At 50.2% G+C, this 27,924-nt stretch overlaps 2 protein-coding genes across 2 annotated transcripts; both read left to right on the plus strand.

Annotated features, from left to right (window-relative positions):
• Window positions 1-624: 624 nt before the first annotated feature.
• Window positions 625-1,737, plus strand: LOC308636819 (cofilin-1-like). The gene has a single exon (XM_081272563.1). The coding sequence runs from the start codon at window positions 703-705 to the stop codon at window positions 1,201-1,203; it is 501 nt and encodes a 166-aa protein (XP_081128689.1). The 5' UTR covers window positions 625-702; the 3' UTR covers window positions 1,204-1,737.
• Window positions 1,738-17,722: 15,985 nt separating this feature from the next.
• Window positions 17,723-21,634, plus strand: DLX3 (distal-less homeobox 3). The gene is made up of 3 exons (XM_081272823.1): window positions 17,723-18,248; window positions 19,319-19,509; window positions 21,166-21,634. Exons 1-3 carry the CDS (start codon window positions 17,924-17,926, stop codon window positions 21,511-21,513), a joined length of 864 nt encoding a protein of 287 aa, XP_081128949.1. The 5' UTR covers window positions 17,723-17,923; the 3' UTR covers window positions 21,514-21,634.
• The last annotated feature ends 6,290 nt before the right edge of the window (window positions 21,635-27,924 follow it).

Raw genomic sequence — 27,924 nt, forward strand, 5'->3', positions numbered from 1 at the left:
CAGGAACCAGACATGGCCCCCATCCTGAGAGCTCACTCTTCAGTCAGCGAGAAACTCGATAGATCATCTCAACATAATACGGTAAGTGATAAAATGGATGCATGTTTGTTTGGCTCCAGGGATTTGGCCAAAAATGATTTAGCGGAAAGCACTTTGGCTCCCTGCCAATGGGTAATGGCCAGCAGAGGATGCTCCTGCTGCACAACATCTGTTCCCTCTTCTGGTAAGGGCTCTGCACCTTCCCTTTAGGGACCTGACTCCGGCTCCCTGGGCCTGTGTTGGAGGGGCTGACTCCCTCCAGCCTCCTTCCCTGACACGGCAACTGCCTGCACAGGACCCAGACTCAGCCACCCTCTTTGAAGATAACCAGGAGCTTCAGGGACAAGCCTCCCAGAGACACCAATGAGGCTCAATCCCAGGACGATGTCAGGGGAGGTGCTCTCAGTGCTGAATGGCCAGGAGAGGAAAATGCAAGGACAAGCTGGGGACAGGGACAGCAGACAGATCCCTGAGATCTGGTGACATCCTACCAGCTCTGCAAAGTGGGTCTGCCTGGCCCTGGCAGTAAGGCCCCTAACCCTTGGGTGACCAACTTTTTTTTTTTTTTTTAAGAGAGAGAGAGACAGTCGGATCCCGGCAGCAGCTGCGGCGGCTCTCGTCTTCGTAGGCTCTTCTTGTCGTCTTCCTTTCGCTTCTGGAAACATGGCTTCTGGTGTGGCTGTCTCTGATGGCGTCATCAAGGTATTCAATGATATGAAGGTACGCAAGTCTTCGACGCCAGAGGAAGTGAAGAAGCGTAAGAAGGCAGTGCTCTTCTGCCTGAGTGAGGACAAGAAGAACATCATCTTGGAGGAAGGCAAGGAGATCCTGGTAGGTGATGTGGGCCAGACTGTGGATGATCCCTACACCACCTTTGTCAAGATGCTGCCAGACAAGGATTGCCGCTCTGCCCTCTATGACGCTACCTACGAGACCAAGGAGAGCAAGAAAGAGGACCTGGTGTTTATCTTCTGGGCCCCTGAATCCGCACCCCTTAAGAGCAAAATGATCTATGCTAGTTCCAAGGACGCCATCAAGAAGAAGCTGACAGGGATCAAGCACGAATTACAAGCAAACTGCTATGAGGAGGTCAAGGACCGCTGCACCCTGGCTGAAAAACTGGGGGGCAGTGCCGTCATCTCTCTGGAGGGCAAGCCTTTGTGAGCCCCCTCCAGCCCCCTGCCTGGAGCATCTGGCAGCCCCAGACCTGTCCTAGGGGGTTGCAGGCTGCCCCCTTCCTGCCAGACCGGAGGGGCTGGGGGGATCCCAGCAGGGGGAGGGCATTCTCTTCACCCCAGTTGCCAAACAGCCCCCCCACCCCCTGGACCTTCCTCCTCCCTCCATCCCTGACGGTTCTGGCCTTCCCAAACTGCTTTTGATCTTCTATTCCTCTTGGGTTGAAACAGACCAAGTCTTCCCCCAGGCACCCAGTTTGGGGGGGCTGTATTTTTTTTAACGACACCCCTATTTCACACCTGTTCCTTCCTCATCCCATGCTGCCAACTTCTAACCGCAATAGTGACTCTGTGCTTGTCTGTTTAGTTCTGTGTATAAATGGAATATTGTGGAGATGATCCCTCCCTGTGCCGGCTGGTTCCCCTCCCTTTTCTCTTGGTCTTGACCATTCATGGAAGCAGGATCAGTAAGCGACCTTCAATTAAAAAACAAAAAACAAACAAAAAAAGACAACAATAAAAAGGCTTGTTAAAAAAAAAAGAGAGAGAGAATTTTTTAATATTTATTTATTAGTTCTCGGCGGACACAACATCTTTGTTGGTATGTGGTGCTGAGGATCGAACCCGGGCCGCACGCATGCCAGGTGAGCGCGCCACCGCTTGAGCCACATCCCCAGCCACGGGTGACCAACTTTTTAGAGAACCAATCTAGGACACAGCCATTCCAGACAAAAAATAAAGAACATAATAATATCATATATAATATATATCTTACTATTTTACTATTAAAAATAGGTGTTCTTTTAAAATTCTATATTATTCTATATTATTTATTTTTTCTGATCCAAAAAGGACATTATTTATTTATTTATTTCTGACTGTCTAAAAAACGGTTTTTGAAAATACATAGGATACATGATTCACTCAGAAACAGATTCTAGCATATTTTCTGGTGATTATGATGAAGACTAATTCCTAAGATCACTGTATTAGTTTCCTATTGCTACTATAACAAATTACTGCCATTTGTGGCTAAAAACAACACAGTTTTTTAGGCTGTTATTTATACATTAGTGCTAATTAATACAACCAATTCAACAATTTAACACTGAAAAAAGAAAAATATACCATTGCTTTTTTTGGGTTTGGTTTGGTTTTAAATTTTTGTGGTACTGGGGGTTAAACTCAGGGGCTCTCTACCACTGAGCTACATCTGCAGCCCTTTTTATCTTTTTTTATTTTGAGACAGGGTCTCACTAAGTTGCTTAGGGCCTCACTAAGTTGCTGAGGCTGGCCTGGAACTTGCATTCCTCTTGCCTCAGCCTCCTGAATTGCAGGGATTACACCACACCTCGCCACAAACATAAGTCTTTTAAAAAGGAGAATAATAAGACAAATTAAACAGATATTACTTACATTAAATTTAACTGAAAAACAATGCCATGTTTCTTAGCAGTCCATGCCAGGGTGGCTTTTTCTATCCTCCGCTTTGATGACATGTCTCTGAATTGCTCACAGTCCTTAGGACAATTTTTTTTTTTCTTTTTAGGTAGCAGTGAAATGTAAAATCCATTTTAATCCAGACAGTCAAGTGGAAAGTGCCCTGTGAACTGCAGGCCCAGGTTGTACTGATCACTCCTATATTGCACAAAATATTCTCTCAACAAAAACCACTGAGCCAGGCTGTGGTTGTGGCTCAGTGGTAGACAATTTGTCTAGCAAGTGTGAGGAACTGGGTTCCATCCTCAGTACCACATAAAAATAAATAAATAAAATAAAGATATTGTGTCCATCTACAACTAAAATTTAAAAAAAAATGAGCCTGGAATACTCAGGATTTAACCTACTAACAATAGCAGGTTTTTAGAGTTGTGGAAATTCACTAACAGGGGCTGAGGCTATAGCTCAGTGGTGGAGCGCTTGCCTAGCAAGCACTGATAAACTACCAGGGTCATCTTATAAACTACCAAGGTCTAAAATGCCCATCGTTTTAAAATGCATGGGATGCAATTGGATGTACACAGTGGATGTAATCAGAAGTTTAATGCTTCTTTCTTAGAGAAAATTCTTTTAAAGCACAGAGGTCATTTGAATTTATGATATTAGGTATCATTTTCCTTCCACCTGGAAGATTTTTTTAGGACCTCTCAAAGTGCAGGTCTATGGTTATTAGTTGTGTTATCTTTATATCCACCAACTTCATTTTTGAGTTTTTAATGTTCTCCGGTTTTGTTTTCTTTATTTTCACCTCTTTTACAACCTGTCCTGAGGACTGGGATGCAGCTCAGTGACAGGACACTTGCATCCCATGCACAAGGCCTTGGGTTCCAAACCCAGAGTCACAAAACAAACAGGCAAACAAAATGTTGATCTCTTGTCTTGGACCTACGTGGTTTCTGACAAGAAGATGCTAGTTGTGCCATGTACATAGAGTGTTGTTTCTTGGGTCTTTTTAAGATACTTTATTTGTCACTGTTTTTCAGCAATTTCATTAATTTTTTTCTTGATTCTGCTGTTAAACTCTTGTACATTGATCTTGCATGTGGTGACCATGTTGAACTCTGATGAATTCTAATGATTTGTTCATTCTACTGGGTTTTCTTGGATGGTATTTATATTGTCTGCAAATAATGATAGTTTTTTTTTTTAAAGAGAGAGTGAGAGAGGAGAGAGAGAGAGAGAGAGAGAGAGAGAGAGAGAGAGAATTTTTAATATTTATTTTTTAGTTCTCGGCGGACACAACATCTTTGTTGGTATGTGGTGCTGAGGTTCGAACCCGGGCCGCACGCATGCCAGGCGAGCGCGCTACCGCTTGAGCCACATCCCCAGCCCCAATAATGATAGTTTTATCTCTTCTCTTTCAAAACCATATACTTCTTTCTTTTTATTTGTCGTGTAGCTCTGCCTGTCTATGACTTCCAATTTTTACTATGTGAAATGACAGCAGAGACAGGGTGTCCTGCTCTTTCTTTCATACCAGAGGATTGAACCCAGAGGCACTTAACCACTGAGCCACATCCACAGCCCCATCTCTTTTTTTAAAATATATATTTTTTAGTTGTAAACAGACACAATATTTTATTTATTTGTTTTTATGTGGTGCTGAGGATCAGAACCTAGTGCCTCACACATGCAAGGTAAATGTTCTACCAACTGAGTTACAACCCCAGAACCCCCAGCCCTTTTTATGATTATTTTAAAACAGGGTCTAAGTTGCTTAGGGCCTCACTAAGTTGCTAAGGCTGGCCTCCAACTTGCGTTCCTCCTGCCTCAGCCTCCTAAACTGCTAGGATGACAGGCGTGCACCATCACGCCTGGTGTGTCCCACTCTTTCTCAATCTTAACAGTACACATGTAAAATTTCTCCATTAAGAATAGTTTTGGGGGGGCTGGGGATGTGGCTCAAGCGGTAGCGCGCTCGCCTGGCATACGTGCGGCCCGGGTTCGATCCTCAGCACCACATACCAACAAAGATGTTGTGTCCGCTGAGAACTAAAAAATAAATATTAAAAAATTCTCTCTCTCTCTCTCACTCTCCTCTCTCTCTCTCTCTTTAAAAAAAAAAAAAAAGAATAGTTTTGGGGAGCTGGAGATGTGGCTCAGTGATTGAGCACTTGTTTAGTATGTGTGAGGCACTGGGTTCGATTCTCAGCACTGTATATAAATAAATGAACAAAATAAAGATCTATCAATATTAAAAAAAAATAGTTTTTGGCACTGGGTGCGGTGGCACATGAGACAAGAGAATAACAAGTGTGAGGCCAGCCTGAGAAACTTAGTAAGACTTTTTCAAATAAATAAATAAATAAATAAAAAGCTGGGGGTGTAGCTTTAGTGGTAGAGCATCCCTGGGTTCAATCCCCAGCACCAAAGTGGAGGGAAAAGATATTCAATATTATCTGTCCTTAAAAAAAAGAAAAAGAAAAAGGCAGAAGGAATGTATGGGCAGGATATCTGTGGTACGTGCATTAAATGTATGTGACTGAGGAACCAAGTTCAGGAAAGGACAGGAGCCAGGAGAGTTGGGGGACAGTTTGGCAGTCATGGTGGTCCTGTCAAGAAACCACCACGGAAGAGATGGGCTCCATGCTTTTGAACTAAGAAGTTAACAGACCATCTTTAGGAGGGGACTGGGTGACAGACCAACTGAGCCCATAGAGCAGAATTTGCACCTACCTCCCACCCCCCCAACACTGGCTTCCCTGTCATTAGCATCTTGCATTACAGAGACATTGTTACCTGACTTCCCGATGCTGATACAAATGACTATTTCAAAGGCCATGGCTGAGGGTCAAGCTCACTCTTTGTACTGTGCAACTCCATGGATTTTGACAAATAGATAATTTCAGGAATCTGACATTACAGTATACATAGGATAATTCCACTGCCCTAAAAATTCCATGTTCTGCTCACTCAGCCCTGCCCCTGAACTTTTGGGAACCCTGATTTTTTTTTTTTCCTTTTTCAGAGAGTCCAATAGTTGGAATCCACGTGGGATGCTGGCTTCTTTCACTTAGCAACGTGTACCTCAGGTTATTCTGTGTCTCCTTGTGTCTTGGGGGTTCATTTCTTTTATCCCTGAGCAATGTTTCCTTGTATTCCGGTGTCCCCGTTTATCTATTCACTCACCAGGGGATGTCTTGGTTGCTCCTAGATGTGACAATTGTGAATAAATCTTCTATACATATCCACGTGGGTTTTTTTGTGTGGATATAGGTTTCCATTTATTTGGGTAAAAACCTAGGGGAGTGATTGCTAGAGAGTATGGGAAGGCCAGGTTTAACTTTGTAACAAATTTCCAAATTGTCTTCGGAAGGGCCTGTCCTATTTTGCAATCCCACAACAATGAGGGATTGTTCATATTGTTCCACAACCTTCTCCAGTATTTGGTATCGTTGGTATTTTGAATTTTAGTCACTCCAATGGGTGTTCATTTGTTGTTTTGTTGGTACTGGGTATTGAATCCAGGGGCGCTTAACCCACTGGGTCACATCCCCAGCTCTATTTTATATTTTATTTAGAGACAGGGTCTCGCATTAGCGAGACATTGTTACATGATTTCCCGATGCTGATACAAATTACTGTCAACCAAAGGCCATGGCTGAGCGTGCTTAGAGCCTCCATAAGTTGCTGAGGCTGGCTTTGAACCTGCAATCCTCCTGCTTCAGCTTTCTGCTTACAGGCGTGTGCCACTGTGCCAGATCATTGTCCCTTTCAAAATTAGGTTATTTATAGGCACGGTGGCACACACCTGTAATCCCAGCAGCTCAGGAGGCTAAGGCAGGAGAATTTTGAGGTCAAAGCCAGCCTCAGCAATGGCGAGGCAATAAGCAACTCAGTGAGCCCTTGTCTCTAAATAAAATACAAAATAGGGCTGGGGATGTAGCTCAGTGGCTGAGTGCCCCTGAGTTCAATCCTGGTACGAAAGGAAAAAAAATTAGGTTGCTTGTTTTCTTATTGTTGAGCTTAAAGGTTTTTGCAATTATGGATACAAGCCCTTCATCAAATATGTATTTTGCAAATATTTTATTCGGGGAGTAAAAGAATATGTATATTTTATCCCAGTCTCTGGCTTGTCTCTTCATTCTCTTAAGAGCATCTGACAGAGCAAGTTCTCCCTTTTGATGAAGTTGCTATGGTTTGGATTCGAAGTGTCCCCCCAAAGCTCACATGTGAGACAATGCAAGAAGGTTTAGAGAAGAAATAATTGGGGTATAGTCTTGACCTCATCACTGAATTAATCCTTCATAGGGATTAACTGAGTGCCACCTGGAGGCAGGTGAGGTGTGGCTGGAGGAAGTGGTTCATCGGGGGCGTGGCTATGGGGAATGCATTTTGTGTCTGGAGAGTGGAATCTCTCTGCTTCAGATCATCATGTGAGCTGCTTCCCTCCACTACACTCTTCCACCATGATGTTCTGCCTCACCTTGAGCCCCAAGGAATGGAGCCAGCCTTCGATGTTCTAGGACCTCTGAAACTGTGAGCCCTCAAATTAACTTTTCCTCCCCTCTAACTGTTCTCACCAGGTCCTTTAGTCACAGCTGACTAAAACGTAAGTCTGACTTCTTTTTTTCCCCTTTTAGGTACCATGCTTTCGGTGTCATATCTAAAAACCCATTGTCAAACTCAAGGTCATCTCAGTGTTCTCCCAGGCCATCTACTAAGGTTGTATAGTTTTGCATTTTGCATTTAGCACTATGATCCACTTGGAGTTAATATTTGTGACAGGTGTCAGAGCTGGGTCCGGATTTATTTTTTATATGTTATGTCCAGCTATTCCGTTACCCTTTGTTTAAAAAAAAAAAAATCTTCCCTTTCTCCATTGAACTGCCTTTGTTCCTTTATCAGAGCTCAGTTGGCTGCCCTGTGTGGTTATTTCTGGGTTTCCTATTCTATTCCTACGATACCTTTGTCTATTCTTTCACCATACCACTGTGTTGGTTGGTGAAGCTTTATAGCAAATCTTGAAATTGGGCAGTGTCTGTCCTCAGCCATTTTTCTTTCTTTAGTATTGCTGGTTATTTGGGATCTTTTTCCTTCACATATCAATTTTAGGATCAGTTCACCAATACCCACACACCAACTTTCTGGAATTTTGATTGGAATTGCATTGAATCCATAGATCAAACTGGGAAGAAATGACATCTGAATAATGATGTGAATCTTTCTTTCTTTGAGCTTGGAATATCTTTTCATTTATTTAGACTTTTAATTGTATTTCATCAGAATTTGACTCACAAATATTTTACACATTTTGCCAGAGTTACGTGTAAAATTTTTTTGGTACTAATGTAAATGGTATTCCAAGCAAGGTGTGGCAGCACACACTTATAATTCCAGCCACTCTGAATGCTGAGGCTGACGGATGGTGTGTTCAAAACCATATGGGAGCTGGGCCTTGTAGCATACCTATAATCTCAGAAACTTAGGAGGCTGAGGAAGGAGGATCACAAATTGGAGGCCAGCCTCAGTAACTTAGCAAGGCCCTAGTAAGATGATGTCTCAAAATTTTAAAAATAGAAAGGCATGGGGATATAGCTCAATAGTAAAGCACCTCTGGGCTAAATTCCCCATACTAACAACAGAATAGACTGGGCAGCATAGTGAAACCCTTATCTTAAGGAACAAAAAATAAAAATTATAAATTTTAAATTCCAATTGCTCATTGGTATACAGCAAAACAATTGACTTTCATATATTAGCCTTGTATCCTGAAAATTTATTAGTTCCACATAGCTCTTGTTTATTCTCTGGGATTTTCTTTCAGTATGTGTGTGTGTGTGTGTGTGTGTGTGTGTGTGTGTGTTACTGGGGATTGAACCCAGGAGCATTCTCCCTCTGAGCTATATCCCCAGCCCCTTATTATTATTATTTTATTTCATTTTCAGACAGGGTTCAAGGGTGGTGGGTTTTTTTTTTTTTTTTTTTTTTTTGTACCCAGGATTGAACCCAAGGGCACTCAACCACTCAGCCATATCCCCAGCCCACCATTCCCCCCCTCTTTTGTACTTTATTTAGAGACAAGATCTCTCTGAGTTGCTTAGGTCCTCTGAGTTGCCCAGGTGGGCCACAAACTGTGATCCTCCTGTCTTAGCCTCCTGAGTTGCTGGGATTACAGGACTGCGACACCATGCTTGCCTGGATACTAGGTATCTTGAGGGACACTGACTTTCTCTTATACCCAGTGGGAGATAGCGTAAATTAGTGTTAATCTGTAGGAAGCTACTTTCTTGCATGCATATGAGGATTAAGTGTTGGTAGCTTCACAGTTAAGCCGCCTTTTTAGCCAACCCCTCACCTGAAGCTGTTCCCCCTCTAAAACTTTAAATTCCAACCTCCTGCCCTCCCACCCTAAGAGCACTCCTGCTACCAGCCCCCTCTGCCTGCCACCTCAGCAGGACATCAGGACATCCAGCCTAGTCCGCTCCCTCATGTTTCAGAAGCCCCTCTTCACTTCCTTCCTGGTTCAACTTAAACACCCCCACCACCATCACCTCCACCCCAACCCACTGGAATAGCTGCTGCCAGCCTTGGCTGCTCCCCTGGTGGACTCCACAGCCCACTGCAGGCTGCTGAGCACCTAGGGTGCACCCTGCCATGCCCCCTCCCCTGAGGTCCCTAAAACCTCATGGGCTCTCACCCAGTGTCCTGGCATCCCCGTCAATTCTCCTGTGTCCCCTGCTCAGACCTCTCTCTTGTCCCCGTGGCAGCAGCTACACTGGCTTGTTCTTGTCCCTCCCAGCCTCTGGTCCCACCATGTCCCTATTCTCAGCTATTAACTTCCTGGGTTCAAGGGTGGTGGTTTTTTTTTTTTTTTTTTTTTTGTACCCAGGATTGAACCCAAGGGCACTCAACCACTCAGCCATATCCCCAGCCCACCATTCCTCCCCTCTTTTGTACTTTATTTAGAGACAAGATCTCTCTGAGTTGCTTAGGTCCTCGCTAAATTGCTGAGGCTGGCTTTGAACTCGCGATCCTCCTGCCTCAGCCTACTGAGCTGGGATTACAGGTCAACACCACCACGCTCGGCTGAGTTCAAGTTTTGAATTCTCCATTTACATGTCCACTCTCTGTGCCCCGATTCCCCCTCTACTGAAAGGTAGAAATGAGAGCACCCAACTCGTAGGGTGGTTCAAAGAGTGAGTGAACTCCCACCTGTAGGATACTTCCATCAGGGCCTGGTGCTCAGGACACCTGGTTTCATCTTCCCTCTTGACTCCAGGGAAGAAATCCTCTGCTGTCGGGTCAGCCCCTATGGTGGGGTTCCAGATCCTTCCCTCCCAACTACCTACTCAGGGAAGGCACTCTGGATCAGCCCCTCTCCCGCTGCAGTAACTGACATCTAAACAGCTTGCTCCCATTTAAAACGTGTACACACACACACACACACACACACACACTCACACATAAGCTGCTTCTTGCCAGATTCTCTCCAGCTACCGCCTCCACCTCCCTCCTGCCTTTCGCAGCCACCAGGATGGAGCTACCAGGACGAGCTGCCTGAACCCCATTTCCGCCCCTCCACTTGCCCCTCAGCGGGCTGTAAACAGCCTCCCAGTTGCCCCCTCCCTGGCATCACCAACCTCTTCCCTGAGATGTCAGCCAGTAGTTACATTTCAGTCCTCATCCTGTCCCAAGCAGACCACAAGCCATGCAGGATTTGACCTTGCAGACTGTGCCCCAATCCATGCGCCCTACCACGCACAGCCACGTCCCTCTCTATTGCCATCGGCTCTAACCACTCTCAGCTATTGCCTGGGACCCTCCTTGGCCCTGTGTTCTCTCCCTGCCTCTCTGGGCCACCTCACCGCGCCTGTGGATCCACTTACTGCAAGAAGCCAAAGACTCAGCTTGCATCTCCAATTCCAGCTTCTCCCCCAGGCCCGACACATTTTTTTCTCCCGCATTACAGTTGTACATACTGATGGGATTTGTCGTTACCTATCCCTACACTTGCACAATACACAGTGCAACAATGAAACTCGCAATGTCACTCACCAGCACTCCCCCCACTCCCCGTCCCTCACCTCTTGATCCCTTTTCTCTACTCATCTCCCTTTGATTTTCACAAGATCCACCCCCATCTTTCTTTTTCTTGTTCCTCTCTAGCTGATGCTTAGGAGAGAAAACATATGACCCTTGACTTTCTGAGTTAGACTTATTTTGCTTAATATAATGGTCTCCAGTTCCATCCATTTTCCTTCAAATGACATCATTTGATTTTTGTTTATGGATGAATAAAATTCCATTGTGTGTGTGTGTGTGTGTGTGTGTGTATCACATTTTCTTTATGCATTCATCCTTTGATGGACACCTAGGCTGGTTCCATAGTTTGGCTGTTGTGAATTGTGCTGCTATAAACATGGGTATGCGTGGATCACTGAAGTAAGATGATTTTAATTCTTCAAGACAGATACCGAGGAGTGGTTAGCTGGGTCATTTGGTGGTCCATGTCTAATCTTTTAAGGAACCTCTATACTGATTTCCATAGTGGCTATACTAATTTACAGTCCCACCAACAGTGTAAAAGTGTCCCTTTTTCTCCACGTCCTCTCCAGCATTTATTATTATTTGTATTCTTCTTTTGGGGGGTGGGTACTAGGGATTGAACTCAGGGGCACTCAACCACTGAGCCACATCCCCAGCCCTATTTTGTATTTTATTTAGAGACAGGGTCTCACTGAGTTGCTTAGTACCTCACTTTTGCTGAGGCTGGCTTTGAACTCAACGATCCTCCTGCCCTGGCCTCCTGAGCTGCTGGATTACAGGTATGTGCCACTATTAGTTTTTAGGGGCTGGGGCCATGGCTCAGTGGCAGAGTGCTTGCCTAGCATGTATGAAGCATGGGTTCGATTCTCAGCACCACATATCAATAAATAAAAATAAAGGTCCGTTGACATCTAAAAAAAAGTTTTAAAAAAACCTTCAAAATCTCTATATATTAGTTTTAGGTGGACACAACATCTTTTTTTTAATATATATATATGTATTTTTTAGTTTTTTTTTTTTTTTTTTTTTTTTGGCGAACACAATATCTTTGTTTGTATGTGGTGCTGAGGATCACATTCGGGCCGCACGCATGCCAGGCAAGCGCGCTACCGCTTGAGCCACATCCCCAGCCCGAACATCTTTATTTTTAATGTGGTGCTGAGGATCAAACCCCGTGCCTCATGCATGCTAGGCGAGCGCTCTACCACTGAGCCACAAGCCCAGCCCCTATTATTTGTATACGAGATGACTGCTATTCTGACTGGTGTGAGATGAAATTTCAGTGTTTCAATTGCCCTAATTGCTAATGATGTTGAGCATATTTTCATATTTTGTTGACTATTTGTATTCTTTTGAGAAGTGTCTGTTTAATTCATTTGCCCATTTATTAATTGGGTATTTTGATTTTTTAGTGTAAAGTTTTTTTGTGTTCTTTATATATCCTAGATGTTAATCCTCTGTCAGAAGAGTAGCTAGCAAAGATTTTCTCCCATCCCATAGGTTCTTTCTTCACTCTCCTATTGTTTTCCTTTGCTGTGCAGAAGCTTTTTAAAAATCTTCTTTGTTTGTTTGTTTGTTTTTTATGTGTTGATGGGGATTGAACCCAGGGCTTCATACATGCTAGGCAACTGCTTTACCTCTAAGCTATCTCTCCAACCCTGTGCAGAAGCTTTTTAATTTGATGCCATCCCATTTATAAACTCTTGGCATGATTTCCTGAGCTTTAGGGGTCCTGTAGAGAAAGTCATTGCATATGCCTATATGCTGGGAAAAAACCCTAAGTTCCCCCCCCCAGGAGTTGCATAGTTTCTGGTCTAATCATTTCCAGCTTATTTACAGATTTTTCAGATCTGTGTAGCCTGTAGCCAACTCCTGCCGGACAGCTCTTCCTAGGTGTCTGTCTCAAAGATGCTCCAACTCAACATGATTCACAATTAAACTAATAAAGCAACCACTTTAGAGAACTATTGGCAGTACCTTCGAAAGCTGATTATACATACACTCCATGGCTCACATCCACCTTTAGGCAGTTAACAGCAGCATGATACACACGTGTACCAAAAGATAGAAGAATAATCAGAGCCGTACCATTCAGGATCATTCCAAACTGGAAATGACTCACATGCCCATCAACAGCAGGATAAATATGGTGACATATTTACATGACAGAATACTCACATGCAGTGGTGAAAATAAACCACCTACAAATATATCCAATAACATGGGTAAATCTTACAACCAATTGTTGAGCCAAAAAAGCCAGATACATGGCTAGGGTGCAGTTCAGTGGTAGACATGTGCTTATTATGTGCAAGGTCCTGGGCTTGATCTCCAGAGCACCCCCCATCCCAAAAAAAAAGACAGACACAAAAGTACATACTTTTTTTAAATGTATTTTTTAGTTGCAGTTGGACACAATACCTTTATTTCACTTATTTATTTATTTTTTCATGTGGTGCTAAGGATCAAACCCAGGGTCTCGCACAGACGAGGCGAGTATTCTACCACTGAGCCACAATCCCAGCCTCCAAAAATACATACTTACATGAAAGTCAAAATGGTGCAAAATAGACCTACTTTGCTAGGAGAAGGTTGATGTTTACCTTCTGGGGCTTCTAAGTACAGCTAAGGTTTTTCCACCAATGCTCTGCCAGATGCCAGGTACACGGCTATGTTTGATTTGTGCAAATTCATTGATTATGACTTGAGTACATTTTTGCAAGCATGTTATACTCCAATGAAAAGTTAAAAAAATGGACACATCGTCTTTCCCATCATGTATCCTCTCTTTTTAGGGTTCTCTCTTTCAGAGAATAGCCTCAACTTTCCACTCAGTTGTCCAAATCAGAAGTTTGGGTGATATTCTCCTGAACACCCTCCCTACAATCCACACCCAACCCTCTCTCTAGCTCTGTGGTCCCCCCCTCCTTGCTCTCTCTCACATCACTGCTCTCCACCACCTGCCTCTACCTTAACCCAGACCACGGATCCCTCTTGCTTGAATTATACAATGGCCTTCTATATGGGCCCTTAGCCTCCAATCCTGTCCCCTGAATGCTCTATCCCCCACTGCGGTCAGAGAGACCCTTCTAAAATGAAAATACTTCAATGGTTTCAAGCCGACTATTCCAGTGGCTGGGAGCCCCTCCCCCCCACCTCTGCCTTTCCAGGCCAAGTCCCACACATCCTCCAGGTCTCACTTCAGGTCCCCTCCTGACCTGGAGAAGGGTTGGGCCTCGCTGGGTGGTCACAGAAGTCTGTGCTACCCCTGTTCCAGCACACATCACACAGTAGTGAAACTATTCACCTATGTGTCCACTTTTCCTATTGGAACCCGGGATCCATGGAGGTGGCACCGTGTCTGTCTTGGTCATCACATCCCCTGACACAGTCTGACACAGCACAGAGGCTCCATGACGATTTACTGTGGATGAGGGACTTCGGAAGGAGGTCCAGCCTGCAGAGTGCTGGGGTGTATCTCTGAGGGAGTTGGTGAGAAGATAGTGGGGAGGTCACCCTTAAGCTACAGGAGAGTCCTAGTATTTAGAATCAGAGAATATTAAAGCTAGAAGGGACTTGAAAGGCCAAAAAACAATCCACTTTTTTATTTACAAACGAGAAACTCCAGGGAAGGAACACTGGCTGGACAAAGATGGGCGGTCAGAAGGGGTAAGGGAAGCCAGGGGGTATTGATGGTGACGATGGAACTGAATAAGTAAATAGATAACATTCCTTCTGTGAGGGATGACCTTGTCCCCTGCAGGTGGCCCACTTCCGGTCGGCCTAGTGGAGCTGGACACTGCCTCATGATGACCACTAGATGGCGCCAGCTCCCCGGGCAAGGGAGATAGCAAGGCCTGGCCTGTTCTCGTTGGGCTTGGTTCCTCCTTTGAGTTCCTCCCCTCAGACAGAGCCATCCCAGTTCCTGTGGTGGTTCCTAGGCTGCATGATACCTGGGCTCCAGGGACCAGCTTGCTTCAACAGGTACCTTTCTCCGTGCCAAAGCCAGGGTGGGCAATGGACCTTGTTTTGGACATCAGCCAGTGCTGCCCTCTTTCCCTCCCACCAGCCTCCCAGAGGCACTGGCTGCCCTGCTTCACCTTTCCACCCAGGGCAGGCCTCCAGCCAACACTTGCTCATCTTGTTAGCCCAGGTGAGGTCCAGTGGGTGGCACTGGTCCCACTGCATCCTTCAGTTACCTCTCCCACCCAGCTGTTGGTGGTTCCATTCCGGTTGGTCCCTCAGTGGGCCCACTCAGGATGCCCCATTTAGGAAGTCGCTCCTCTTTTGGCCCTGGAGTCTTCTGCCTGGCCCATTCCTCCTACAGACATGGCTCAGCCTCAGCCAGGGGTTTGCCAGAGCAGCACCAAGATGGTTCAATCCCTCTTTGGTGTCAGAGATTCTCATTTAGACACTCAACAAATATCTACTGAGCACTGTCTTAGGGATCTGGAAGGCAGCAGAGAACAGGAACAGCAGTCCCTGGCATGCAGTGCAATGGGGGACAAGATGTCAGCATGACTTCACCAAATAATTGTTCCTTCAAGTCCCTAATGTTGCAGTTTCAGTCCCTTTCTAGAACTCTTAGAATTTCCTGAATGGGCTGGGCATACCTGTAATTCTGGAGACTCTGGAGATCGAAGAAGGAGGATTGCAAGTTTGAGGCCAACTTCAGCAAATCAGTGAGGCCTTAAGCTGCTTTGGGAGAACTGTCTCAAAGTTAAAAAAAAAAAATTAAAAACAGGAGGAGGCTAGGGATGTGGCTCAGTGGTAAACTGCCCCTGGGTTCAATCCCCAGTTAAAAAAAAAAAAAAAAAAAAAAAAAAAAAAACACCAGAATTTAGAAATTATCCTCATGCGACCCACCACCACCACCACCTTCAGGCTTCCAGATTTCCAGGGCTGAGCTCATTGACTACTGGGGAGCCACGGGTTGGGTGGGGTCGGAGGCAGAAAGCATGAGGCTTCTGAGTCACCTGTTCCTTCTGCTCTCAGTTGAATGAATGAAATGAACCTGAGACACGGCTTGCCCGACGACGCTGTCCCTTCTCTGTGGGGAGTTGGGGGCTCCAAGCAGGCCCTGGCTGCCTCTCCCGCTCCCATCCTCCCTCAGAGGGGAGCCCGCCCGCCCAGTGCCCTTCCTGCCCCGGAACGCCGCAGGCTCTCTGGGCTCCCTCTTGGCACCAGAACAGAGGGCATCCAGAGCGGGTGGCAACTCGCCCCGCCACGGGCTCAGAGCGGCTGGCGATAGGCGCTGGGGGGACGCGCAGATAGACAGACAGATAGCGCTCCCCGCGCCCGCCCCCGCCCCCACCTTTCCCACGCGGAGGGCGGCCTCCGGGGCGGCCCAGGCCAGGAAGGCACTCGCTCCTGCCCCTGGGCCTCAACCGCGATCCTCTGTCTCCGCCAACAGCAGCTCTCAAAGTTCTTCCAGCCTCAGCAGAATGCCGGGGGCTCTGGCCTTGGAAAGGGGCACAGGGTCTCTGCACACTTCTCCGTCTACGCAAGAGACCCCTCCCGGGTGCTGGGATAGACACCGGACTTGGGGAGGTGCCAAGCCCAGATGTAACCACGAGGTGGCGCGCTGGCACCGCGTGTCCTCGCTGGCACGCGTTGGCCAGGAGAGTGCAGGACATAGAGACATGGCATGGGGGAAGAAGTGGGCAGGAAAAGAAGTGAGATTGGTAGAAGGTCTTCCTCCCTCCAAAGAAAGGTGGGGGTCAGAAGTAGGGGTGGAATGAATAAATGGGCTAGGTGTCTGGAACAGCTAGGATGACCTAGGAACTGGGCTTTGTAGACCAAAGAGGACCAGGCTCTGGGGATCCTCAGGTAGGGAACCCTTCATCCGGAACTCCATGGTGCAAAAGAGATCAATGTAGCATCATGACTTCCCCTATTGGGGACTGGGAAGGTACTGAGAAGTCTATACACATCTGCATGGCAGCTCATTCTCCTTTCCCATGCCCCCCCCTACCCCCCCCCACTGCCAAACTTTCTCACATACACACCTGCATTCTCTGAACATCCCTGTACACTGTGGAACACACCCCCAAGCACTCCTGTCCCATACATTTGAACCCTAAAAATGCCCACACTCCTCACTGCTATCCCATACTGCACAAAATCTGCCCCTAGACTTCCTGAAGCACACAGAGAGTCAGCCTGTGTCCTTACTAACCATATGGGGACACCAGGTCCCTTTTTCCTTCCATTCAACCTGTGCTATCCCTGAAACTGTGCACAGGTAGTTTGGGAGATAGCTCTAGCATACCCCCCATCCTCCCCATCAGTCCCTAAATTCATACAGCCTTGCCCCTATAGGATCCTCCCAAAGCCAAATGATTACTTTTGTAGGCCCAAGGTGCTTTTGCAAGGTGGGTCCCTGCTTCCATACATTTTTTTAAATTACATTTTATGACTGAATGGCTATAAAGATAGCATATGAATATAGTCAAACATCTTTTTAACCCAAAAGAAGTAATCTTTTTTCTTTCTGATCTTAAGAGAGATTAAAACATTTTCATGGACCTTGAGTCCTTATCACTTCATCAACTGACACTTGCATAGCGGGCGCGCGCGCGCGCACACACACACACACACACACACACACTCATCTTGGACCACCTCCTTCCACAAACACCCAATGGTTAAATTCCCCTCCTTCCCCATTGCATCTAAGCCCACCCCCAGCCTAGAAAACAGATGAAGGATACTGGGGGCTCTGCAAAGTCACCCCTTCCCCAGAGTTTATCTGGACTAAGAAGATAGAAGGAGCAACTCTGTGTGTGTGTGTGTGTGTGTGTGTGTGTGTGTGCGCGCGCGCGCGCGCCTGCGTTTTGGGTAACAACAAAGAATGGGGGGGGGCGAGCAAGAGAGCGAGAGCGTGTTTTGCCTCCAAGGCAAGACTTGCAGCCAATCAGCGCGCAGGAGCCTCCCTCTGCGACTCCAACATTGAGTCTATAACCGGCTGGCCGGGCGGAGCTGGCAGCATTTGACTCTGGCTTGGGACGCGAAGAGAGGCGCGCAGAGAAAGCCCGACTGACTGGCGATGGTCTGAGCGCCCCTCGGCCACCCCCTCCCCCGAGACGCGACCCGGCCCTCCCCTCGCCTTGTGGACACACACACACACACCCAGCCTGGTCTCCGACTTCTCAGAGCTCTTCTCCACTTCGGCGCTCCTCGGCGGAGGCCAGCCCGGGGGAGGTGCGGCGCCCGCCAGCATGAGTGGCTCCTTCGATCGCAAACTCAGCAGCATCCTCACAGATATCTCCAGCTCGCTTAGCTGCCATGCGGGCTCCAAGGACTCGCCCACCCTGCCCGAGTCTTCCGTCACGGACCTGGGCTACTACAGCGCTCCCCAGCACGACTACTACTCAGGCCAGCCTTACGGCCAGACCGTGAACCCCTACACTTACCACCACCAGTTCAATCTCAATGGGCTCGCGGGCACTGGCGCTTACTCGCCCAAGTCGGAATATACCTATGGAACCTCCTACCGGCAATACGGACCGTACCGGGAGCAGCCGCTGCCTGCCCAGGACCCAGGTGAGGACCAGGGGGGGATCGCCGGGAGGGTCGGAGACCCTAGAAGGTTCCCGCGGGAGACAAATGCGGGGGAATGGAAGCTTAAATCTAGACCTGAAGGGTAAAAATTGCACTGCCTGCAGTCAGAGGAGGTGGGCTAGATGATCCCCCAGAGGGGCAGACGACCCTCAGTGCCGAGACTGAGCGTTAGAGACGCGGAGCCTGCTATGCGCCGCTGTGTCGCAGTCTCGGGTGAGGATCCAGGATCCGGGTGAGCTGGGAGAACAAGGAGCTCTGGCTTGTCAGGGAAACTCTGAATCGAGGTGATTTCGGGGACACTTCAACAGGCGGCCCTCCATCGGGTCGTCGAGGACTTGAGGCTAGACAGCAGGGACTGGAAGAAGCTCCAAGGACCCTTCTTTGGTCGTGGGCTGGGGTGACCAGGAGTAGTGGGAGGCTCCTGGCAAAAGGGGAAATAGAGACAGAGAAGCAGAGAAGGTGAAAAAGGTGGAGACAGCAAGAAGGAAATGTGGAAAGAAAGAGCGAAAGGACAGAAGAAAGAACAGTGGAAAGGAGGAGAGGGAGAAAGTAAAGAAGGAATGAAAAGAAAAAGAAAAGAGGGAAAGGAAAGAAGGAAGTGCATTATTTTTGCAACTTTTTGGAAAACCTAAAACTATTCTACAATAGAAGATCAAAACGGGGAAGGAGTATGGAAAAAGAGCTAGGAGCAGCCGTCGGCCAGGTGGGACTGAAGGGGGCGGCCAGCAGCCGGGCGGCAGGATCCTGGAGGCTGGGGGGCGAGCTGGGAGGGCGTCGGGAGCGAAGCCGCGGCGGTCCTGGTCCAGGCGGTTGCTATCGCCGGGGCTGGGCTCCCGGGCCGGGCGCGGAGCTGGGAGCGCCGCGTCGTGGGCGGCCGCCGGTCCGGCTCCGTCGCCGAGGCTCCCTCCCCCGGCGCGGGCGGCAGAGAGCGCCGCCCGGAAATCCCGGGGCGAGTCGGTGGGCCAGAGGGAACCGCGACCCGCGGGGCTCTGGAGCACGCAAGGGTCTCAGGCCAAAGCTGAACCGCCCCCAACCCGGTGCTTTTCCTGCAGTGTCGGTGAAAGAGGAGCCGGAAGCCGAGGTGCGCATGGTGAACGGGAAGCCCAAGAAGGTCCGAAAGCCGCGCACCATCTACTCCAGCTACCAACTGGCCGCCCTGCAGCGTCGCTTCCAGAAGGCCCAGTACCTGGCGCTGCCCGAGCGCGCAGAACTGGCCGCGCAGCTGGGCCTCACGCAGACACAGGTAGATACTGGGAGATCGAGGGTCTCCGGACGGTGGCAGCATGCGGGATCCCAGGATTCCCGAGGGCCCCCGAGCTTGGCTAACAAATAAGAGCTCTCTGCATGCTCGGGGAAACCCTTGCTGTTGGGACGAGGGACTCCCAAGTTTCAACTTTTGTTGCAATGTTGGGCGTTAGCACATGCTGTGTAAGTGTGAATAGTTGTGAGCCTGTGCAAATGTGTATATCTATCCCAGAAAGAGATGAGCGCACCCCAGAATCCCTAGTTCCCAAGGTCCCCAGCATTGCTGGTCAAGTCATAGGAGTCCACGTTGTGTTTTTCCTCCATACTAGGCGGGTGCACCAAAGGGTGCGGCGTGCATGCGTACAGGGTATATGTTTGCACACGTGTCAGGGTCTGCACAAACATGGGAATGCTCACATGAGGAGCGTGATCCTTCAAGAATGTCATTGCATACAAAAATGGAGGACAAGTATGTGACTGCACACCAGTGGGCAATACCAAAATGCATGCTTTTATCAAAACCCCACATTCCTGCCCAGCAACCAGATTCTCTACCCTGCATCTGCCAGGGGTCAAGAGGAGAGGTTCCTGACCAAAGGCAGATGGAGACTGGAAAGTGGAACCCCCACCCCCATCTTCAGTGTGTCCCTAAAGTCCCCAGCAGCCTGTCACTGCTCAGGGGAGGAGTGGCGGACACCAGGCTCCCTACAGGTGTTGACAGACGGGCCTTGGTTGTGGCTGGCTGCGTGGGGCCTGGTCCCCGGGAATCTGGGTCACCCAGTAGAGAAGCTGATTCATTGTTTGTACCAGTCATGGGGTGGGGAGCAGCAGGGGGAGGGGGAGATACCCCAAGGGAAATTTGGGGAATCATGGCTCACCTGCTCCTGAGTTCCCAGGTCCCCCCACTACCCAGCCTGAACCCAAATAACTTCAAGCCTGGATATGTGAATGTGGCTGCTCATGCTATGGAGTGTTTATCTGGGTGTATCTATGAATGCGTGTAGCTTTATAGTCTGGCGTGTGTGTGAGTATAGAAATGCATGTGTGGGTGTATGTTTGTCTCTATGTATCTGGGCACCTTTGTTTATGGGCATCTAAGGTGAACGAAATGCCACAAACTGAACACCTATCTGGCTTGCACCCCCCACTGAAGGACCAGGCAGAAGGTGCCTCTGTCCTAGCTCAGCAATCATGGAGGAGCTAGGGGCAAAGCCCCTGTTTTCCTTGCCTCTTCTTCCAGGAAACAAGGAGAACTGCCCATGTCCCCCTCGGGCTTCCTTTTATTGAGTGCTTACTATATACCAGGCTGCTCTAAATTTTCATATGTCCTAACTTATTTGAGCCTCATAATGATCCTATGAGGTAGGAAATTGTGCTGTCACTCCCATTTTGCAGAGGAAGGTGAGACCAGAGAGGTTAAGCAACTTGCCCAAGGTCACACTTAATGGCAGAATAGAACCTGGACCAGGCAGTCAAAAGTTCCTGGCCACAATTTTATCACAGATTGGGGGGAAAAATATTGGATTCTGAGGATGATGGGTTTCACCTGATTTTCTTAGGTACTAGCCTCACCTTCTCTGGGTTGGGTTCCCTGTGGGGTTTTCCTGTGGCATTCTGAGAGGCTAACTAGCTACCCCTTTCTTGTCCTGCCCAGGTGAAAATCTGGTTCCAGAACCGTCGATCCAAGTTCAAGAAGCTCTACAAGAATGGGGAGGTGCCCCTCGAGCACAGTCCCAACAACAGCGATTCCATGGCCTGCAACTCACCGCCATCGCCAGCCCTCTGGGACACCTCTTCCCACTCAGCTCCGGCCACTGCCCGCAGTCAGCTACCCCCACCGCTCCCATACAGTGCCTCCCCCAGCTACCTGGACGACCCTACCAACTCCTGGTACCACGCACAGAACCTGAGTGGACCCCACTTACAGCAGCAGCCGCCTCAGCCAGCCACCCTGCACCATGCTTCCCCCGGGCCCCCGCCCAACCCTGGGGCTGTGTACTGAACACCCATCTGGCTTGCACCCCCACCGAAGGACCCCCGGGACCAGGCAGAAGGTGCCTCCGTCCTAGCCGACACTCAGGAATCATGGAGGAGCTAGGGGCAAAGCTCCTGTTTCCCCCGCCCCTTCTTCCAGGAAACAAGAACTTCCAGTGAAATTTGCATGGACCAAGGATGTCCCCTGAACTTCCCTCTCCTGCTTAGAACTGGGATACCCCTACAGATATTGGGGCATGCCGCCCCTGGAGGGACTGTGGTTCCCCTTCTGCTCCTGGAGCCTGGATTGGCTCTAAATGGCTCATCACCGCCACCTTCTAAGACGTAATAGTACTTGCTCCCCTGACTGGAGACCTTAGGCGTGGAGGAGCTGGGAGACCAGGTGTCATGGATCCTAACCCCTGCCAGACCTGGTTTCTCCTCAGCAACCTGGGCCCTCCCTCTCCTGCAAGGCCTTTCTGCCAAAAAAGACATTGGACATCATGACTGGGCCTCAGGATGGGGACCTGACCTAGCCCCCCACCCTGCACTTCTAGCCCTTGGTTAGGATTTGAGGGTTAAACCAAAGAAACCCCCCAAGTGAGGGAATCTGAATATCTGGGGCTTTCAAGGGAAGCATGAAAGGAGCCATCTCCCCACTCCAGTGTTGGGAATGGGGGGGTCTCCCCTGTTTTCCCATTTCTTCTTCTGTGTACAGGACTTTGCACAACTTCGATTTTAAAAGCTGTTGAAAAATAGGAAAACAAAGGGCATTGTTAACAGATAGGACCAAGTCTCCCCTCGGGTGGGCAGCTACCGTCTGCCTCCGTCCCACCTCACCTCTTCTCCAGTAAGTTGGCAGTTTGGGTGCCAAACTCCAAATCTCCAAGGAGACATACCAGGCAAGACAAGCCCCCAGACACCCCCTTTCCCGTGGCCTTGGAAACAGATTGCTCCTGCTGAGCTGGAGAGTGCAGGGTGAGGTGTGTGGGAGACAGGAAGGGAAGAGGGATACTCAGTGCCTTAGTGGGGAGGGCTGGCAGGGCCACTGGGTCCCTGGAAGGCTGGTGGCACTGCCCCTCCCCAGCCCAGGCGCCCCCCAAAGCTAACTTTCTTATACCCCTGATGTGGTAAAACATGGAGGAAACGGAGAGGTAAAAGACTGTAGCTTTATATATAGTATGTATTTTTTTTTAAGAGCGAGGGAGAAAAGCGGCCCCCTCCCACTGTGGTTTCCTATTTATGTGGCCTTCTCCAACCTCCCTGTGTTCCGAGCTGAGAGAAAGAGGGATGTGGGCTCCGGCTGGATTGGGGTTTTGTGGGAGGTCAGGAGTGAGGAGAGACATGGGGGGTCTCTGAGTCCCACCCCAGGGGCATAGGATCGAAGCCAGCTCTCACCGCCCCCCAGCCTTCTCATTTCTGCTTTCTTACTGGACCCATCTTTATATATAATGTTAATAAAAAAGAAGAAAATGACCACTGCACTCTTTGAATGGAGGCTGGAAGCAGGCAGCTCCTGGGGGGAGGCCTGGGAGTTGGGGAAGGGGTCTGATGGGGAGGAACCTGGGAGCTAAGAGGCTCCTGGGGGACAGGGCCCATGGGGAACCCCTGCTAGAGGGCTGGGCCAGGCCGGGGCCCAGGTGACAGGTGCTCCTAACCTGGTGTCGGCCCCCAGTCTGGGTAGGTCGGGGGAGGAGGCTGCCAGCTGCGGTCTCCCTGACTCCACTCTGCCTGGTGGCTTGGCGTTCCCTGTCAGCCAGCTGCCCTCCGCCACCACTGCCGCTGCTGCCAGGTCACCTCGGGGCTGCTCTTTGATCTTGAGCTCACACGCAGACATGCTTGCACACGCGTGTAAACCCCCTGCCTCCACGCCCAGGCGCTCCCAGCCCCTCGCCTCCTGTCCCTCCCAGCTTGGGTGAGGGTGGAGCTTCAGGCAGGGGGAACACCACTGCTCCCACAGCTGGCAGGGTCCCTGGCCACTGTGTTGACCTTCTTGGGGAGGCCTCAGGCTGCAGTCCGAATCGCTGCTGCTGACTGCCCGGGCCAGGGCTGCTGCCACCCTCCTCTTCCAGACCCCAATTGGTGGAGGCTTTGGAGATGAGATCTGGGGGTGGCAGGAATGAATGGAGGAGTGTGTGAGTGCCACATCTGGGCAGAGGGGGACAGTATGAACACACACACACACACACACACACACACACACGTGCTGCCAACCTGCTTCACTGTCTGATACACAAACACACATACCAGGATACACGGTGACATCTCTCTGTCACACTTGCATGCACTCCCACATGAGGCCAATGGCTCATCTGCAGGCACCGCCATAGACACAAGCACACTTGAGACACATTAGCATCACACGAACATAGCAAATCCAAAGCCGTACACCCCGAGAGATCTAGGCACCCCAGAGCACACCGGTGCACAAACACTCAGGTCACCCCGATGTCAGACACACGCACACACGTGCACGCACAGGAGCACCAAGGCAGAGGCGGCTCCCTGTAATGGAAAGAGTCTTGTTTAGAAAATGGGCACCACCACCCAGCTCAGCCTGGCACTCCCAGGCAGGCCCTCAGTGTCCTCATCTGTCAAATGGGGATAACAATCCCCACCCTGTTGGCCTCTGGGGATCTTGTAAGATACAAAGCAGAATAAGGATGAGAAGGCAGAAGGAGTGGGTCCCAGGCTTACGGAGGGGACTTGGCTGACTGTCACAGCCACACAGGGCTGGGTTCTCTGGCAGGCCTCCAGAGCTGGGGGACCTCAGCGCCTACTCCATCCCTCTCCCTCTTGGAAGCAGGCCCTCTCCTCCCCTGATGCCCGAGGGAGGCGGAAGGGAGAGGCCTCAGCCCACAGACGCCAGCGGGCTGGCAAGGGTTAAGGTGGCAGCTGCCAGGCGGGGCAAGCCGAGCAGTTTGGTTTGAGGGCTGCGTGCAGGCAGGAGCAGCAAGGCGGCAGCCGGGCAGACTCGCTGGAGACACTGCATTTTATTAGGGCTGGGCTGCCAGCAAGGGAGGGAGAGGGGGAAAAAGGGCAGAAAGAGAGGAAGGAAGGAGGGAGGCTGGGCGGGCGGGAGGCCTCGGGATGAAAGGATGTTGTAAGCTCCCTAATTCCTCCCTGCTCATCCCCGCTCCGTCAGGCTGGATTAACTGCCCAGGTGACCTCCTGTGGGGGTCAGCCCCACCCCGGACCTCCCCTTCCTCTTCCTCACCTCCACAACAGTCAGGTGCCCTCTTTACCGGACCTGGTGGGAGCTGGGGTGGGGGGCGGGGCTTGGAGGGGGCCAGCAGTGTGCCCATGGGCTACTGAGCTAGGGAACCCCAGTCTGCCCTGAGGGCCAGCGTTGTCCAAGTTTAGCAACAGCTGACATTTGCTAAACTTCTACTCTGTGCCAGGCGCTTGGCATGTGACCCTCATATAGCTTGGCAGGTGAGTTTTCAGATGAGAAAACTGAGGCTACAGTGGTAGAGGTGTGTAGCAGGCAAAGAGGTCCTGGTTCCATCCTCAAGGAGGAAAGGGAAGGAAGGAAGGAAGGAAGGAAGGGAGGGAGGGAGGGAGGGAGGGAGGACCTAGAACTAGAGAAGTTCAGTGTCTGCCAAGATCACAGAAGAAATACAACAGATATTGGCAAGGTTGGGATTTGAATCCAGGTCTGGACAGAGAATGCTGCTTTTCTGCAACTCTTTACTATGACGCCTTGGGACAGAGTGTCAAAGAGCTGGAGACTGCAGGTATACCCACTGTACCACCCTCCCCCCGAGCCCTCCTCCCTGGGTTCTTCTTTCGGAGGAGAATTAGTGCAAGAGGGCCTGGGCTTCTTCCCCTGGGCAGGTCCTAAGAAAAGCTTAATGCTGTGGTCAGGAATGTGCACACAGAGTCAACTGACCTGGATTCGAATCCTGCCTTCCCCTACTTTGCTGGCTATGTGACCTTGGGCAAGTCACTTCACCTTTCTAAACTTACCTTCCTTTCCTGTAATGCAAGGATGATGCTACCTATCGAGCAGGGTTGGTGAGAGGTTTAAGTGGGATAATCTGAGTAAATGCTTAACAGGATACCCAGCACTTTGTGAGTACTGCTCAGTTCATGGAAGTGGCCGTTGACCAGATGATCCAACCCTCCACACTCCCAGTTTAGAAGCAGCCCCTGGCAGTACTTGTCACATTGATTGATTGGTCCACCATCTCTAGGTGCACTCAAAAAGGAAAAAGTCAAACAATGTTTATTAAGCACCTGCTATATGCCAGGCACAGATGGCCAAAGCCTGGGGAAGCGGAGCACAGACCCTGTGCTAGGAGCTTCAGGGCCAGAAACAGACTTGGTCTGGAGGATTCTACTGCTGGGCAGAGCAGACATGGTCAGGGAGGGTTAGACAAGACTGTCAGAGGAAAGGGCAGAGGCAACTGGTGGCAGGTGGGAAGGAAGCTCGAAAGGGCTTCATGGAAGATGTAGCATTTGAATTATGTCTTGAAAGAAGATGGAAACATGCCAGGCACATGTAGGGGTCTGGGGGACATGCTCCCTGGGGACCCTCCCTGCAGAGTGGCTTCCTTTTCAAGAGGGAGTGGGGTAAGAGGAAGGAGCCTTGAGGGGGGGTCTGAAAGCAGCAGCCCATGGTCCTGATGGGGCAGCGCTGAAGGCTGGGAGGTGCTGAGCCTGGGGTCCCTGGACCCTTTCCTGGATCCTGGGTCACAGAAGATGGTGGTCTGGCAGCTCTCAGCCCCTCAGGTGGGCCAGGAGCTGCCCTACACCTTGAGCTTGGAAAAGCAAGCTCCTTGTCTTTTGGGAGGAGACTCCTTCTGCTCTCCTGTCCTGGGGGTTGGACGAGGAAGGTCGCTCACGCTGTCCCTGAGACCCCACCTCTGTACACCATCCTCTGGGACCATACCGCCACTACCACTTACTCCCTTCTCCAGCAGAGCCTCCAGAGACTGGGATCATAGGAGGAAGACGGGGAGGGGGTCCTGGGCACGGAGCAAGGCCCCCGCTGCCCGACCTCTCAGCCTGGGCTCCAGGTACCCTGAGGTGAGAGCCCTGTTGGCTAAGTCAGCAGAGTTGCATCAACTCAGCCCGGAGGGGACGGAGAGGAAGGGGAGAGGGCCGGGAGGGGAAGGAGAGACCTTCAGCCAGCACCCCGGCCTCTGTTTTTCCAGCTTTAATTGCAGCGTTAATCACCTTAATAAGCTGTTTACCAACCACCCAGCAGCCTGCGACTGGGAGACTTAGAAGCTAAAAAGTGCTTGGAGATGAGTTTCCTGGGCCCCAGGGAAGGGGGCAGGCGGACCAGGTTGATGGGTCCTGGTGGGGCTCGGTGGAGGGAGGCTTGCAGAAGGAGGCTGGGGCCAGGAAGTCAGGAGGTTCAAGGGGCCAGCGTTCCCCTCCCCAGGATGTCTTGAGATCCCGTCCTCAGGGAAACCGTCCGGAAACTCCAACCTGGGTCCCCAGCCCAGCTTTCTCCTTTCTCATTTGGGTGATGCTTGTCACCACCAAGTCAATGACTCTTTCCAGGCCTCCCCTGCAAGCTCTGTTCAGGCAGGGTGAGGAGCGCCCACCTGGCTGCTTAGTTCCTGGTTCCCAGCACAGCTGTGGGCCTCACCAGGTATTTTTGTTTACCCTGGATGGGGGGTTGCTGGGCTGGATGCAAGTGGCCAAGTTCTCTGGGGCAGAGCCAGGATAGAATCTCAACTAGGAACTCATCAGAACTGAGGGTAGGGACCCACCGAGTGTCTAGCAGTCAGCGTGCTTGGGAACAACGGATACATGAAGGAAATGATAGCGAGCTGTGAGGCTGAGGGGAAAGGTGACTGGTCCTCTCTAGGTCACTGGGGGTCAAACAAGATGGCAAAAGGAAAGCCCGGCACCTAGTCACTGTTCCTGCAGGAGCTGACCGTGATTGCACCGGCCCTAGGCATCATGTCCTCTAACCATCAGGAAGCAGGACCAGGAAGACTGTGTGACTTGCCCAGGGTCACACAGCAGATGAGAGGCTGTGCTCTGAGCGTGAGGCTCCTCTGACTATCCCAGGCCCCATCTGGACTGTCCCCACTGACAGCATTGCTTTTCTTCAATGCCTGGCTCAGGGATGAGTCTAGAAGGCTCCCAAGGGGTGGAAGAGTCTATAGAATCAGTGTGTGAAGCCCCAAGAGAATTCTAAGGAAGGGTCTGGAGTCTGATGGCTGCTCTCTGCCCAAGGTGGGGAGTCAGAGAGGCCTGAAAGGCCCAGGGCAGCCAGGACAGGTACCCTGGAAGGAGACAAACCTGGGAGGGGGAGGGAGGGGATGTGGCTCCGAGGCCCAAATACCTTGGTTGTCTCCTGGGGCGAGCAGAGCAGGATTGGAAGTGTGTGCTGAGTAAGCCTGGAGCAGCGCCCCGCCCTGGAGGATTAGTGCAGCCGGGGAGGGGGCGCCCCCCACCCCAGGCAGTTCACCTCGCA

Source organism: Spermophilus citellus (assembly GCF_964194105.1).
Source record: "Spermophilus citellus genome assembly, chromosome: 17".
Taxonomy (NCBI): domain Eukaryota; kingdom Metazoa; phylum Chordata; class Mammalia; order Rodentia; family Sciuridae; genus Spermophilus; species Spermophilus citellus.